The 17,463-nt window shown below is 40.1% G+C and overlaps 1 protein-coding gene across 1 annotated transcript; it reads left to right on the top strand.

Moving 5' to 3' along the window:
• Nucleotides 1–108: 108 nt before the first annotated feature.
• On the top strand, nucleotides 109–15,664 carry wfdc1 (WAP four-disulfide core domain 1). The gene is made up of 7 exons (XM_042411296.1): nucleotides 109–622; nucleotides 12,413–12,608; nucleotides 12,707–12,790; nucleotides 13,335–13,475; nucleotides 13,905–13,955; nucleotides 14,044–14,103; nucleotides 14,188–15,664. Exons 1-6 carry the CDS (start codon nucleotides 530–532, stop codon nucleotides 14,100–14,102), a joined length of 624 nt encoding a protein of 207 aa, XP_042267230.1. The 5' UTR covers nucleotides 109–529; the 3' UTR covers nucleotide 14,103; nucleotides 14,188–15,664.
• The last annotated feature ends 1,799 nt before the right edge of the window (nucleotides 15,665–17,463 follow it).

Below are 17,463 nucleotides of genomic sequence, written 5' to 3'. Positions count from 1 at the left end.
GGAGGTCTCACACACACTACTGCCCTCTCTAACGCCCTCCCCTCCCTCCTATCACCCCCTCCCCTCCTCTTCCCTCCTCTCTCCCAGAGACATGTGCGCACACTGTGCCAGCAGACAGTTTCAACTCTCAGCAACTGATGCAGAGACAGCTGCTGTTTCTCCCTTCCCCTCCTTTTGCTCCCCTAACTATTCTCTTTCGTTTCACCCCTACACTGCCTCCATTCATCCCCTCTCTACTTTCCCCTTCCTTCCCTCTACTCTGTCATTCTGCCCTGCACTTTTCCTCGGGCGGATATAAAGGCAGGTCCTGTTGGAGGGAGAGGGCTTGTGTAATCTCTGGCTGCACATGAGCACCAGAGAGTCATTGCTTCAGCTGGAAAGTCAACGCAATAGAGGACCTACAAACGCCTAGAGGACAAACTTTTGGAATAAGGAGAGGAAGAAGGAATACCTCTCAGACAGGAAGGGAGGAGAAGGAGGGAGACGCAGAAAGAGATTGGAGTTGGGGTGCAGGAGCTCTACACAGACCATGCCGGGCTCTCTGGTGCTGCTGCTCTCCCTGTTGGTGCTGTCCACAGGAAGTGATGCCAGAAGGATCAGGAAAAGAGGACTCAACCATAAGGTGGGGCTGCTAACCTCACCTTAAACTTTTGTATATGTGCACATATGAAGGTGTGAATTCCTTCTTACTGTATGTCTGTTTTCAGATAATCCTTTAAAGTGAAAGTAGGTGAAAGCTCACATCGATACAGTACAATACCAGCTCTGTTACAGAGAGCTGGTTTCACACTGTGAGAGCAGATTTGAGGCTGAGGTGAGAGGTGGTCAAGTTGACCTGGAGACCTGGAGCTGACTTAAATCCGTAATGAAAAAAAAATACAGCAGTTTAAATTAACTAAGCACATTTACTCAAGTAATGCACTTAAAGGAATTGTTTGACTTTTTAAAAAATATATGCTTATTTGCTTTCTTGCAGAGAGTAATGCCTACCATACACTAGAAGACGTTGAAAATATTTTAGAAAACTTAAGTCTGATACTCTCTCACATCTAAAGACAATGTGTCATAAGTTTTTACTTACAGACTATAAAATTTTGCAAAGACTGAGGATCTTGCAGGGTCACTATCTGCAATACTACAACTAGATTCTACAACAAGATATTTCGTATCCTCCAAACAATGGAGCAGAAACAGAGGCAGCTTTTGGCTACATCTGCCCTTGTGTGTGCAGTGGTTTGTTCTGAAAAACCAGCCAAAAAGAAAGAGAGCTGCAGCAATTTCGGTCCACTTATTTTTCCCTCTTCACTCTATCGTGGTACAAATGGGAGGACAAAGAGGCACTCTTGTTTACCCCACAACTCTACCAGTGTCTCCTCCTTTTCCACAGTCCAAGAGAACAAGAGACTTGTTCACGTTCTTGCGTCTCCCCGGAGTCCCCACCATGTTTACTATCTACCCGGTTTGCTGCTTCCTGTTTGGTGCAGAAGAGAGCGCACCTATTGGTTGTTGACAATGTTCACATCATTGACCTTCACTATTTCCATGAGCCGAGACTAAAAACATCCGATAATATTAAACATGTTTGATTTTTTCGGGACGTCAAGATGTGAAAAAGATGGACCTAAGACAGTTCGGACTGACTTTTATGACAACCTTACACCAAACGATCGAGATGAGGGGAGCGCGCCACAACTCTAGCAAAACTCTCATGATTTTATTCCGACACTGGAAATTTGTCTGCGACAGTGAAATCGCTTGAAAAGTTGTTTGGTGTCAGGCCAGCATTAGATGAGGAAATCGATCCCACGGTACCGTTTCATCAACTCTCGGCAAGAAAGTGAATTGACAAGATAATTCAAACAAAACCTTTTTAAATGGTTCGTTTAAAATATGATGCATTGTTGTAGACCAGACCACACAATAAGTATCAAAAAAAGTATCTCACTAATAATAATACAAGACATAATACTGATTCTGAGTACTTTTTATACTTTTGTTCCTTTTTTGCTGATAATACACCTGTTCTTTTACACATGTAGAATTTTCATACTGTACATGACTTCCATATCTAATGTAGTAGAGTATTTTTATAAGGTAGTACTGCTATTTTTGCCTAAGTATAGGATCTTAAAACGTCTCCCACCACTGGACAAGAAACAGTTCAGACCCGGTAGCAGCCTGAGTGAAAGTTTAATGATAACACTTTGATTTTAAAGCATGAAAAATCTACATGGACAGGAAAGTCTTTCAGTTTTGTTGGGGAGCAGAGAGTGGAGTGTGCAACAGGTTGGAATAAGTCGCTGATTTTCAAGTTTCCATATGAGTAATTGAAGAGCACACTGGATGTACAACCTTTGTCCGTGTGTGTGTGCAGTGGATTATTAGGGCAGGAACTGAACTTGCAGACTGGGCCCCTGCTTGTTAACTCAGCTCAGTGTAACTGATTGATCATCTTTAACAAGGGCTCACTGTAGCGTGCTGCCTTCTCTTTTATTTTCTCCCTCTTGCTCTCTTTCCTCCACTCTGCAACCTCTCGTGCTTCAATGTTCTCACTTTCTGACTGGTTTATACCCTCATTGGCCCTTTTCGTTCTCCCCCTCTCTCATATGAAGTAGTTACCCTTTCACCCTCTTTCTGCCCTGCTTTCTGTTTCCCCTCGCCCGTTTACTTCTCTCAGTATACCACCCCCTGTTTTGCCTCTTTCGAATCTCTTTCTCTCTTCTCCTCCTGCTCTCAGGATGGGCCAAAAGCACTGACTTACTGGACTCTGCTTCAAAGCCGCTGTAATTGGAACATGCTGAGACGGCTGTGCAGATAGAGTTTGTCTCTTTCCCTCTGAACCTTTTCATCTCTGCATCTTTCAATCTTTCATTTTTTTTTTAACCACCTCCCCCACATGCACATATACACACACACCCTCAGCCTCATTCATAACACTGGGGCAGTGCAGTGCAGAAAGACAAATTATAGTCACTGAGTGTTTCACGTAGGCATCAGTCTATGAAATAGTGTGTCTTGAAAGGAAAAAATTGTAACAAACCCAAGGCCACCGGCATGCTCAGTACCTGTATGACAGTCCATCTTGTTCTTTGTTTGAGTATAGGTTTCACCAGATTCCTTTATCTAAATACACACTGAATTCAAATTACTGTATTCAAAACCTCTAGATGAAGCCAATAAGACGGATAGTCTCTACATAATAAAGAAAATGAGGACTGTCCTAATTTTTTAATTAGCAACTGAGTGGATCTGTTACCTTAACTAAAACCCAAAAAGCTCAACTTAATTACACAGTACAATAGACATGAAAGTGACTGTGTTTATGCTATTTTCCTTTTCTTGATATTTGCTTTGTATGCTAGAGAATGAAAACAGAAAAAACAACAATCTCTAGCTGAAGCTAGCTGAGCATGTAATTCTCAAAGCCAAAATATGGTTTGAAAGACGAAGAAATGAAGAATAAAAACACTGAAACTGACGGAAACTGAAATAAATGTCAGCTCATGAGGCCCTTTTCATTCCTTCTTAATCTAATGTGCTTTACATTAATTCACTTTACCCACTTGGAATACATATACCTTACAATGCATGTAAAGACTGGATCTGCATGGAAGTCATGTCCCTGTTTCAGAAATGAATATAACCTGACAGCTTACAAAATACATAGGTTTTAAACAGTTTAAAATATAAAAGCAGGGGCAGGCTTGGCCTTAACTCCCTTTATCTGACCTGTATGTAAAGCTCTTACCAGAAAGGTGTCTGTCTGACCTCTGGTTCAGATGTTCTGACTCACTGGAGTCATGTCCATCCTCTCTTATCTAGACCTCCTTCTGCCACATGGTTCAAAGGTCAACAGTAGCACTTTCTTAATTTCCTCTCTGTGTTTGACAGGAAGAAATGCCTGTGTAAAACAGGCATTAGAGGAGAGCTTACAATCAAGGGAAACATGTTTCCTAGATAGGTGGAAAGAGAAAAGGTACAGGACAGAAATGGTAATAATAGAGGTCTTAAGTTGAGTTTTTTTGGCAGCTTGTTGATTATAATACAAACAATTAAAGATCGATTAACTCAACCCACAATATTCAGGAAGAGCAAAGGCAATCTCCAAAATACTAATTAGGCTACATTTTACAGGAACTATCTTGATTATAATGCATTTTTGACATAACCATGTGATTTATGGAAATGTTTCATACTTTAAAGGTATACTATGCAGAATTTGTCAGTTGGTGTTTGTAAACATAGTATCCAAAGTTAGCCCCTCCTCCTGAGCAAAGTGAGAGAGAGAGCGGTGGTCGAGTGGGCAAGACAGTGAATGAATGCTGGCAAGAACATTTTTCTGATTGTTTCACGGTTACGTTCCAAAGTACAAAAAAACACACCCACACCTCCGAACAACCCTGCAGGAAGGTGCCGCATTGCCAGGTTTTGTGTGAATGCAGAGCTTCATCCAGTCCGCTGTGGCCTCTCTGCTCTGTGTGTGTGTATCTCAGCCTCGCCCTCGGCCAAGCAGACGCACAGACCTGCAGCTCTTTGAACATCCATGACACAGAGACAGAGAGCAGAGCGGAGCAGAGGAGAGAGACAGAGACAGTGATGTAACCTGGTCGCTACGCTACAAGTCTCGACCTCACACCTCACACACCCTCTGCCCAAAGGCTGGGGCCCAGAAGCGTCCCAAACACAGCAAAATAATAAGAAAATACAGGCAGAGAGCAGAGTCTCTGCAGATAAATACACCACTACGCACTTCTAGTGGGTCATAAGTGATGATTGAGAGGGATTATTTTTGTATGAGTCTATACAATGTTTTTTAGGAAAATCCTGCATAGTATGCCTTTGCGTTTCAGTCTGTGTTTGAAAGTCAAAAGAACATATTAAAAACACAGGGTTTCACCCAACAACAGCAACACATAAGATTTATGTGTTGCTGTTGTTGGGTGCTGTTGTTGGGTGAAACCCTGTGTTTTGTGTCTTGTGCCTCAAGCACCTCACACACACACATAGATTATTTAGTCCCGTCCAGCCACAACAACCAGGCTCAGGTGCCTGCCTGAGCATGTCGATGTGCATGAAGAGAGAGAGAGACTACTATCATAAATCTTTACAGTTTCATTTATTTGATGTGGTATGGATAGCATCCTGCCAGCACCTGGTATTAAGACAGGGGCCTTGCAGATGCTCAGAAACACGTGTACTTCCCGTTCTTGGTCTGGCCAGCTGTTTGACTTGGCCTGGGGCCGCTACGTACAACGAAACAGATCGACTGAGGGAAATTCATAGCTTTTAAGGAAGTGATACTTATTAAAGATAAGATACGATTACTATGTACTGCAATGGCCACTAATACTTTTTGGTAAGTTCAAATCATGAATTGAATACAGCAATTAGAGTGCAATGATTGACAATCAGCCTGTATTCAATTTAATTACAAATTTTCACACAAATTCAGATTTTTACTTTTTACAGTACTAAAGTCTGTTTGAGATGATGTGTCTGGACAACAGAATCAGAATGTGTATAATGTGCCTATATGTGACCGCTGAACACCAGACATGCGTTTCAGTTTATGACCTTTATCAGTAAAAGTTGACAAATCCTGAGAATGCACAGCAATGCAAATGGTAAGAACTGGCTGTATATGACTGCAAGTAATTAACTACAGATAAAATGAACGCAACACATAAACTAAGTAGTAATACAATATAAATACTGCATATCACACACAAATGTTTGCAATTACTCATGCAGACTCATGCAGACACAAATTATCTTAATGTGGAATAATTATTCCACATTAAGATGTCTAAAAACAACTACACCTATGATATATATATTGTTGAGTTGTGTACTTATATTATCCCAAATGTTTCCAACAATTTTCAAACCCAGAGAAATCTGTAATTTTAATCAAAGTAATGGACCGTTTCATATGGTTGCATGTTTATGGCCTCATACCTCCTCTACCAAAGAGTATAGTGCACCAGATGCATACAGCGGTGCTGTGTTTGTGCCTACCAAAGAGTTACACACATACAAGATAATACATTGGCGTTGTGGTTGTTTGACAGAAACTGTTCTAAATTGACTTTCACTCGGTTTTAAGCCACATTTTCGTTATAAATTTTGGTCGTTTTTAACTATATCTTTTAGCCGGATGAAGGATTTTAGTCATTGGACGTCTGGATCTTAAGTTATCAGAGAAATAAACTGGGCAAACGTTTCCTCGGCAGCACCTCGGCTAACAGCTCCCCACAGGAAGTTCGGTGCTCGCCGAATGTCGTCGAAGAAACATTGATTTTTTTTACGTTAAACAACTTTATTCAGTATTTTCAATGATTTTAATCTGCATGTACGTTTGTTTTGTAGCGGAGGAGACCTCTGCGGATAATGCGGCTCTCGGTAGAAACCTGTCGAACGTCTGGAACTTAAATTATAAGAGAAATAAACCGAACAAGTGTTAGCAGCAGCTTAGCTAATAGCCCGTACCGGACGTCCGGTGTTCGCTGAACATTGTCGGAGAAACATTGATTTTTTCTAGGTGAAACTGCTATATTCAGTGTTTTTACCTGTAATCACCTGGTCCGTTTGTTTTGGAGAGGAGGAGACCTCTGCAGGTAATTTTGCTCCGGGTAAAAACATCCTGAACGATGAACACTGGAGTAATCCTATCCCGGTGAAGCGGGTTGTTAACAATGAAGACAACAACTCCCATGATCCCTTGCTACTTCACACCGTCATCACACTCCGTCTTTTGTTATTGTTTTGATTGAGAGACCCCTAGCGGCTGAAATTACATATTGTGCGTTTAAATACCAAATTAAATATCAATTTTTATTTTATTTATATAGCGCCATATCACAACAAAAGTCATCTCAAGGCATATATGATTTAAGTCAATATAATGGATTTAAGTCAAATAAGCATGTGTATGGCAATCTGTCATCTATTATTCTCATTGGCAGGTTGCACTGTTTCATACTAACAGGAGAAGACAATGAGAGTGCTGCATGTTTTTCCATAGTAATTCATATTTTAGTTTAGGGAATCCACAAATTTGCACGTTATAAATTTCCAGTAAATAATCTCTGCTTTTCATGTATCTTAACTCATAGATGGAAAATACATCTCTGGTTTCCTAAATACATTTCAAATAAATGTCGCTTCATTTTAATTACCACATGACCAGAGTCATTGGAATTTGTTTTCAGTACAGCATGGTACCAAGACTCAGGTCGCAGTTCAGCAACGTTATAGAGACAGACATCAATTTACAGTATACAGTACCAGTCAAAAGTTTGGACTTTCCCATTTCCTTGAATGAGAACATGTGTCAAAACTTTTGAATGGTACTGTATATATCACATGAATAATAATACAGTGGTATTAGACAAATGCAGAGGAATGTCAGCCATTATTTTGTATTAGTTTTTGTATCTTTTGAAATATATGTATATACACACACACACACACATATATATATATATATATATATATATATATATTAGAACTATTTTAACTATATTTTTTTGGCAGAATAGCTTCCTGTTAAGATTTTTGCAATCAGTAGTTTTGCTTTGTGAGCTGGTGTACGTGAATCTAAGCAGGGCTAATCCCAATCAGATGATGTGAGCCTGCTGGTCAGAGGCACATTACCAGATTTACACCGGAGCAGATAGCTTCTTAGTTTAGCCTTCACGTACCATGCAGATACACACACGCACACATTAACCTCAAAGAAAAAGTCACCTCAACATCAACTGCTGCTTTTTCACTTTTTCACCTGATGCCTGTGGTGTTCTAGACATTCCTTTTTTGGCAGTAGAGAGGCTCTCCATGTTACACCATCTTCAACAACAGGAAGGATTGCAAATTTAGTCTGTGTTGCCACAGACATGTCTGCATATCACATGACAATTTGTGGTTGCTACACTTCAAACAGAAAATAGATGTATAACAAAAAAATGAGTTGAGGGGGACCTCTATCATGGCCATAACTGCTACCTCAGGCTATTCAAACTGTTTTTCCAATACTCATTAGCTGCATTTACAGTTGGTCAACCTCTGCCCTGTTATGTAAACCATACCTCATATGGGTTCAGTCTGTTCGTCTGCATCTCAAGGTTAGAACAACACCACTCTGCCACTGTGTCATTTCAAGGACTGCCATTCCCCAGCTGTGCACCTACCTGTTTGTCTGTCAGCACGTCTTACGATCTTTCGTTCAAACTCTCATCTCTGACTGATTTACAGGCTGTTTGCCTTACAGTTTGTCTCTTTCCATGTGTCTGACTATCTGTCTGTCAAACTGACTGCTGGTACAGAGACAGGAAATGAGTCCTGACAACCCAAAAGCCAACCAGATGTGTGCTGTGGGCTTCTTCATTTAATAGACATGGGAGATCTAGTGGATTTGAGTTGACACTCCTGTGAAAGAAAACATTTTTTTCTTGTTTTATGCTTTACATACGTACAACCTTGATCCTGACTCTGCTATACTATGTGTGTATACATCTGAGATTGGGTGTGTTTTGGGGCCTGTGTGTGTGTGTGTCTGTGTGTCTGTGTGTCTGTGTGTATGTATCTTTGCAAAAAGGAAACAGAAAATCGCAGTATCTGTCTGAATGGCCTGATCTCAGTTTAGTTATGGAGCCAGACGGGGTCTCTGGTGGCTTCTCCCCACAAACTCCCCATGAACCAAAAGGGAAAAAGGGACCGAAAGAGAAAAAGAGCAGTTGAGCAGTCAGCTATCATGCCATTGCTTTTCAACACCAAAAAGAGAGGAAAAAAGGGAGGGGGAGAGAGCAGAAAAACTCAAGGAGATGGCAAAGAACAGGGAGGAAGAGAGATAGTGAGTGTTACAGACAGAAAAAGACAGACAGGCAGACAGAGAGAGGGAAAACATGCCCACAGATAGACATGAACATCACACGCGGGCCCGCTGGCATTGTCTCTACGGGAGAGCAGCAAGGCAGACACGAGTGTAAATAAACAATGTGGAACATTAGAGAGATGTGTGCAGGATTGTGTGATAGAGCTCAGGATGTAGAGCATGGCGGCCCTTCTGGCACACAGAGACGTGAAGGCAGAGGAGTAAATACAAGGGGAGGCCTGAGAGCAAAGCAGTTAGCAGCTGAATGAGGAAAATTATAGTTTGTGTAGATCAGTATAAAAGAAAATCAAATTCATGTTAGAAAGAGCATCTGCCAGTCTCAAGGATCGACACATTCACCTGTAGCGCGCACACACACTTACACGCAGTCACATAAACAGGAAGGAAACACTTGACCTTTTGTAGGAGACGTTTGGAGGAGGAGACAGATCGGATATGAGATAAGGAGAAATGGCAACAGTCATTATGTCATTATCCAATCACATCAGACTTTGTAGTGCCCATTCATAGATCTAATTGTACCAGACTGGTACGTTGTGAACGTACTGTGGCTCCACCCTGTCCTCGTACCTCGAGAGCATCTAGCTGGAGTAACTGCAAAAATGACTTTTTCAACAAAACCCTTTTGTTAAATTTTACAAAATAACCCCAAACTTCTCAAATGCATCAGTGTTTTATTCTGTCGTAACGTAGCTCAGCTGTACAATATATTTGCCTAAATGAAATTAGAATTAGCACAATTGTTATATAAAGGTGCAATATTTTATATTAACAATGGTTAAAATTACTACATGTAATATTAAAGGTGTCACCCATGGTGATGAGCCCACAGAGAATTATCACCAATGCAATACAGTTCCCCTCAGCTTCACTGATGGTTTTAGACTCTTTCAGTTCATTATTTTGGTTTTATTGATTTGGTTGAGTCGGACTGCACTCATTAACCTCATTTCTATGTGCAGCATGTACTTGTCTTCAGTGAAAAGGCTCTGATAAATCCCCTGCCCAGAACCAAACAGCAGACAAAGTTAGCGACTTGCTGGTGAACATAATGTAGCATTTAGCCGCTAAAGAGCCAGATATTTCCCTCAGGAGTTGGGGGAGACCAGACCAAAGTTATAAAGAGTCAATTTAACAGAAAAATAACTCCAAGTGAATACTAGTGTTAGTCTTTGTCTACTGGATTTTTAAAAAAGTAGCTGTATGTTAACATGTCCATCATGGCAACATCATGTCAGTGTTTTAATTACAGCTTGTTCCGCTGCTCCCAAGTGTCAAAAAATAAATAATTGCTGCTTTAAATCAGTAGTCAGCAACATATTTTGGTCGATACCCAAAAAGTATTGACATTTTTCCCCAGCCTTACGAGTGTAAAAATGTGAAATGATAATAATCTGTTCTCTTAACACAAATCCAGACCCTAAACTCTCATTTCAAAGCTTAACTTTGACTATTACAGTAATTTGCAGGATCTCAAAGTAACTTTTACAAGCTCTGACTGCAGAGCCACACATTGTTCCCTCCAACCCTCCATGGTGTGAATGCAACCCCCGCGCACCCACCCCCCAAATAACCATCCACCCACTAATCTCACTGCTGCCAGAACGAATTAATGTGTGTTTAAAGTGAACACACATACAGAGTGTGTGATACCACCGTCAGCGCCAAACATTTGCTTTCGTTTTTCCGGTTGGTTTGTAAGAGTGTTCAGTCAGCCTGCCAAATAAACAGCACAGTTTTAATGATTGTGTGCAACCCACAAGCTGATTATCTAATTACTAATCTAGTCTAGGAAAAAAAGCCCCCATTTCTTTCTCTATATCTCCATCTCTCTCACTGGAGACTGGAAAGTCAGAGAAATCCATCCACACAACTGACAAATTTAACAGATGTGCAGTTGTGCTCAGTGACACAGCATGTGTTCTCAGCCTTGTGACAAACAACTTTGTATAAATAAAATCGGAGCCACAACCATTATGACTGTATAACAAAGGATTTATGATCATGAAAGCAGGCCAGAAAATGATGACAAGCATTCTCTCTTCCACAGGAGGGAAAAGACATTGAACTTCACTAAAGTAAATGTTGTTACCAGTTAAGAAATGAACCTTGAGGCACACCTGGATTAGATAACTAACCAGCTAAATCTCTTCTTTGGAGTAGAAGTTCAAACAGTTCATAGTAAATCACCTACATAGCATCCCAGCAAGGTCTTACAATTAAAATATCCTTAAGTTGTTCCTCTTGTTATGTTATTGTGGCTGTAGATGTGCTGTCAGACCAGTAAGTAAACAGCACAGTTTTGCTCATTTGTAGCAGTAAAAAGAAAGAAGTGGAATGAAGTGGAAACTTGAGCACACTGTAGCTTGTTATACAAAAGCAAATACTGTGTATGAGAAAATATGAGAGTTAATGTTTAGTCAAGAGCAGCTGTGCTTCTTGGGATTTTGTTCCCATGTGTACATAACCCTGAACAATGAATAGCTGCTTATACTGTGGCATAACATTTGTGATACTTGATATCAGCGGTGTAAAAGAGAATAAAAAGTCCCCTCACACACTCCTGTCCAAAACAATGACAAGGAATCGATACAGAGCTGCAGCTTGTTAAAACTATATAATCACAGAGACAATAGCTGTGATAAAGATTCCTTTATGTTGGCTTCTGCCAAGCATGCGAGAGCATATCTTCTCAGCACCAGTGGAAAAGTTTGTGCATTGCTGATTGCATGTGTGCATGTACTGTAGGCCTTCACTTTATGTTGCCAAAGCTGCCAAAGTGTGTAAAGTGTGTTGTTGCTTGGCTCAGGATCCTGTGGCCTACTTTCTCCCTCTCAGACTCACCAGGGAAGTGTTTGTTCCCACAGTGAATCACCTTCCCAATCCAGGTCAAGACGTTTGCAGGCAGGCATGCATACTAAAGCCAAATCTTCAGTGTCTCTGCCACAGCTCCGCTATGCTGACAAGTGATCTCTCAGATCCTTTGCTGCCCTCTAGTGGTTAGTACAATCTCAAATTGGAAGTTGAATTTCCCATCCAATATCTTTCATGAACATCTTTCATCATGTGTGAGAAAGTAGAGGCATGTTTGTTTGTTTTTTACATAAAAATCTGCCCTGTGTCTAATATACATCATGCATCTATGACATCATCAACTCAGAAAAATAGTATTAACTGCCCAGAATCAGATTTTAGAGAGGAACATATAAGAAAAAGATTTGTTTCAATGACTCAGGGGAAGCATTAAGCTATATGAGACAAGAAATTCAACTATTTGACTTTTTCTTGACTTCGCCTTAGCTTTACAACTCTACATAATCATTCACTTTATTTAGAGTTGTTTATTCATTTTCTTACCCACTTATTCCATTTCACCATGGCTGGAGCTTGTGGGAGCTTTTAAGAAACCACAGAACCACTGGTGGAGTATTTAACAGTCACCCAGGACAGAAACAAACCATATCCACATCGTTGATCTCATTCATACCTTGGACATTTGTCTCTCTTTCTGTTTCTCAGGACTATGAGTATCTCAACCACCCCCAGTCCACACAGCACCAGAAGAATGACCGGTGTCCACCGCCACCCCAGATGCTGCCAGAGAGAGCATGCGAGGTGCCGGGCTGCCGCTCAGACTCAGAGTGTGAGCGTCATAAACGCTGCTGTTACAACGGCTGCATCTATGCCTGCCTGGAGTCTGTTCAGCCACCACCAGGTCAGCAGAACCAGCAAGCCTCACGGAGCAGTGTTTGCTCGCTAAAATTGACAAGATGCATTAACAGTTTGGTGTGTGTGTGTGTGTGTTCTGAGCAGTGCTGGACTGGCTGGTGCAGCCCAAGCCCCGGTGGTTGGGGGGTAACGGCTGGCTGTTAGACGGCCCTGAAGAGGTTCTGCAGGGTGAGTACACACAACTGACCTGTCGCCAAGGTCAGGGTAACCACTAGTAACTCCAGATAGTCAGTTTACAAGACTTTCAAAATCCTAAATTGCTGAAATTCACAGTCTGAAATCATCTAAAATTATGAGGAAATCATGTCACGGCATTTTAGTCTCAAATGAGCCTTTACAACTACACACTTTAATGTGACCAGAACAGTTTTCATTCAGCACATTTATGAATAATTTAATTGTGCTTACTGTGTGCTTTTCTGGGTCTGTTAATGGTGTTCTTGAACTCTTTGTTTATTCCATAAAATGTTAGAAACCGTGAAAAAATGTTGATCACTGTTGCCCAAAGCCCAAGGTGACGTACTCAGATGTCTTCTTTTGTCCTGACCAACAGTCCATAACAAAAAGATATTCAGTTTTCTATCACAGCAAACTAATAAACTACAATATATTCACATTTGGGAATTTGGACACTTTTTTCTCGTTTTGCTCGTTAATGTGTATTTCATGTATGTTTGCGCCTCTTATACACAGTATGTATTCTGCCCACTAGCTGAGGCCTGCAGTACAACTGAGGACGGAGACGAGCCACTCCACTGTCCTACAGGCTACGAGTGCCACATCATCAACCCCGGAAATCCTGCCGCTGGCATCCCTAACCGGGGACAGTGTATCAAGCAGCGTGGCAACTCTGGTACGGCTAGCTGAGCCATTAGCCATGTGATTGTGATGTGGCTTTGAAACACATATCTCCTGCCTTACTTTAAATTTTTTACCACTAATCTCTTGCTTATCTGATGTAATGGAACTGCATGTGGGCTGTGCCAGTAGCCAGTCTTGAGTCTGGCCTGGTATCTCTTGGCAGATTACATGCAGCCAAGTGCCAAGTTCTCCTATTAAATAGATCTAAAAATATACAAATTGGGCTGACCTGGCAACAGTAGACTGCCACAAGATGTGTTTGAGATCTGTGGAGAAAGCTGTTGGCATAAATATCAAACTAATGATTTAATCAAAAGAACATAAGGTTTTAAGTTTCTGCGGCTCTTCATTGTTATTTAAGCAAGGATTCAAAATGTCATTAGTTCATTTTGTTTTTCCACTGTGGTCATTTATTTTACAGATGGACGTGGGCTGAGGCACAAATACTTTAAGGACTACAAGGACTACTTAGGTAAGTGAGGTAATTTGGACTTGAAAACCTGCACTATTACTGAACCAGAAACAATCTGTTTGACCTGATGATGGCCTTTTCCTGACAGGTACCAGCACGAACAATGCCGTAGGCTATGAAAAACATCATCACAAGCACCTGGGATGAAGTACGTTTTCAGCCACATTGAACTTCTTCATATGTATCTCCCTTCAGACAAAGCCTTATATTTTTTTGTTATATGTACTCTCAGATGAACCTGACCTCAGCCTCAGCTACGACCATAACACAACCTCAGACATCAGCCCAGTCCTGTTCGATCTGCGCTCATCACACCTGAACCAGAGTCAGATCTGACCTTTTTACTAGACCTACAGCTTCTACCTCCTCTTTGCAAAGCTCCTGTCTTCTTCTGGCCTCTCCTCAGTCGCAAAGTCCTTTTGGGAGACAAGTCTACAGTACACAGCCAAAGAAAAAAGTGTTGTTTTTTTTGTCTCTTTGTCTGATATCTGTGAAAGGATGGAGCAGTGGGGGTTTATAGTGAAGCAGAGGAAGAGAGAGCAGGGCGCACACCAAAGCTTTTTTTTTTATCAGATGTGTCTTTACAACCCTCTCCCTCCCCGCCAGTCTTTCTTATTCTCACACACAAATCACAAAAGGCTGGTCAGCAGAGAAAACCAAAACCATGTGGCCTTGTATCCTTCTCTCTCTTGTTCTCAGAAAGACACAGCTCACATTTCCTGTTCTGAAATCTGGAAAGTTTTATAGACAAATAGGAAAAAGTGCAGCTGTGGTGGTTGCATCTTTGAATCAAATCCAAATGTGAGTTAATATTCTGACTAATAACTCTAATTATAATAATAAATGCCATATGAGTGTGTGGATTGTGTCAGTTTTGGAAAATTTGGAACAGATGCGGGTTAGTTTCAGCCAAGAGATGCTGATATATAACATCACTGCTATAAGAAGTAAGTAAAATAAGATAACATAGTTGATTTGGTGAGAAATAGGAATAGTCCACCTGTGAAGGAGGAAACTTTTAACAACTTTCAACACCTTTAAATAAGCCTACAAAGGGACGAGTGTTTGATACTGAAAAGATAAAGATAGATTTCGGGAGGAGTCTCAATTTAAACATAAAGTCTGTATCAGCAGATGATATATTTGGTTTCATTAAAAACTGACTGAAATAAACCTACTGCGATGATGATTTTTAATGAAAGAAGTCATATAACAAATATCTACCCATGCAGTATGATTATTCAAGTGTTTCAAAATTTTAAATTTGCTTTTCAAATTGGATTTTGAAGGTGTGTATAAATTGTATGTGATAAATTTGGCTTATCTGATGAAAATATAATCCAGTTTGTCAATTAAACTATCACACTGTCATCACACAACGCGGTACAGACATGATAATAGAAAGGGCTTTTGGACAGAGCAGATGTTTAAAACTGGTCTGAAGATCTTCTGTGTTATTCTGAAACTTAACTTGCTTCAGTCGACTATCCAACTTTGGTGAACTGGCCAAAATACTTGCATGTGTCAGCGTCTCTCATATCAATTCAAATGGTGCTCAGTTTCATTGCTGCCTATAATAACAGAAGAATAAGCTGGTCTGCAATACAAAGACACACAATAAGCTGAAGGTGTGAATCAAAAAGTTGTAACCATTATCTGTGTGCAGAACTAAAGTGATGTCTGAATGTTGCTCTGACTGGTGCTGTAATGCTGCCTTGTTTATTCTTAATAAACTATACATTGTTGAAATCTTTCTTGAGTTGTCAAAATTAGTTAAGATTCAGGACAAAGTTGATGTGTTACAAGTGATTATAAAATAAGAGGCAAGCTGCTTTGTCATAGTTCTTAAGCAGAAGATTTAATCATAACAAACATTATCTGAATACAGTACTTGGTTTCTCATATCAGTAGCTCCTAAAGGTCGGCAGACATCAAGGGGCATTTTTGGCAGTTTCAAGATACCCCCAGCAAATGAGGAATTACTTAATTTCACTATTATTTTACTGCCTATAGAAATCATTTACATTCCTTGAGACAAAACATATGCAGGTCCATTAGTGATGTGAAGTGACTGTGCAGTGTCTTCTTCCAGGACAGAGATGCTACTAAATAAATAAATGAGCTCCTGTGGGAAGGAAAACTCCACATGCAGTTCCACAGGAAAATAAACAAATATTGTTTTTTGTTTTCTAACACCAAGTTCAACACATGTAGACAAACCCCCTACTTACTATACAAAAGAACAGAGAGAGAGCCAGCTCATGTTTACACAATTCATTGCATACAACAGGACAATCCATCATATGAGGCCTTATCACATACAGTCTCAAGATTTATTGGTAACATAAGAACATATACAATATAACTCAAGTTCACATGAACATCATTTTCTCAATCCACCTGACTCAGTCAAATAAGTACAAAAATCACAAAATTTCAGCATCAGGAGCATCACACCTGCACTTCACAGAGTACAGACAGGAGGCCTGTTAGATGAGTTATTTTCAGTCCCACCTGCAGGAAGAGAGAATGGGTGATACATAGTTCACATTAGGGGCAAAATTAAGTGGCAGACCTGATGCTAATGAGCCAATCATTAAAAAAACTGGTGTCTGCACTTATAAAGTTTTTGACAAGGGGAGTTGGGGAGTCGTTCATTTCTATGGAATATTCCTATATTTAAATTTATGATACAAAAGTCGAATATGTTTTGGAATATCTGTCCACAGCACACACTCCCTATACTGGACAAGGACCAACTATTCTGGTTGAGATGATACTGAAATGAAATTTGGAAAAATTATCAGAGATTATTATAGAACAAGATAAACAAAAGGTTTAGGCTACATGTTAGTGAATACTGTTCTTTATTTGTTTATTTCAAGATTGTGAGGCCTACACCAATTTTATAACGTAATACTATGAACTGAATAATATCAGAAGAATATTTCAGTCAATATTCAGAATGTTTCATTCACAGTGATGTTTTATTTGGTTTCTACTGTACAGGGTGAAAGCTTGCAGTAGACTGTATTCATTTGATGGAGACTGAATCTGTGTCTATGCTAGGAAACAGGTGTTTGTTTTTAGTACAGTAATATCCTTTGAGTAATTAGGAGAGCTTTGTTCAGACTTTTGGGGATAAAGCTGAATTTTATTTCACAATGCAGAGACAAATCCTTCATAAAATATTCATGTTGTATCCATTACATGTGTTAACTGAGTGCTTTCCTGTCTCGTCTGCAGCTCTTTAGCCACAAATCACAAACAGACTGAAACAGCTGAAACAAATCTTTTTTGTTTTAATCTTTTTTTATAGGGGCATACCACTGATTATATACAGGAAGTTCAGTTTACACATCATGAGGAGTATTTTTCAGTCTGCAAAACATTTCTGTTGCTCTGGACACTTGCCAAAGTTTATAAAAACATAACTCTAACCCTCTGCTTGAGCTTGAGACTTACCTTTAACAGCCTATGACCAATAAGTCCAGATATTTCAGTATCT

The sequence above is a fragment of the Thunnus maccoyii genome, chromosome 5 (genome assembly GCF_910596095.1).
Source record: "Thunnus maccoyii chromosome 5, fThuMac1.1, whole genome shotgun sequence".
NCBI classification, from domain to species: Eukaryota; Metazoa; Chordata; class Actinopteri; order Scombriformes; family Scombridae; genus Thunnus; species Thunnus maccoyii.
Note: the sequence above shows the minus strand (reverse complement) of the source record. Positions and strands in the feature narration are given on the sequence as shown.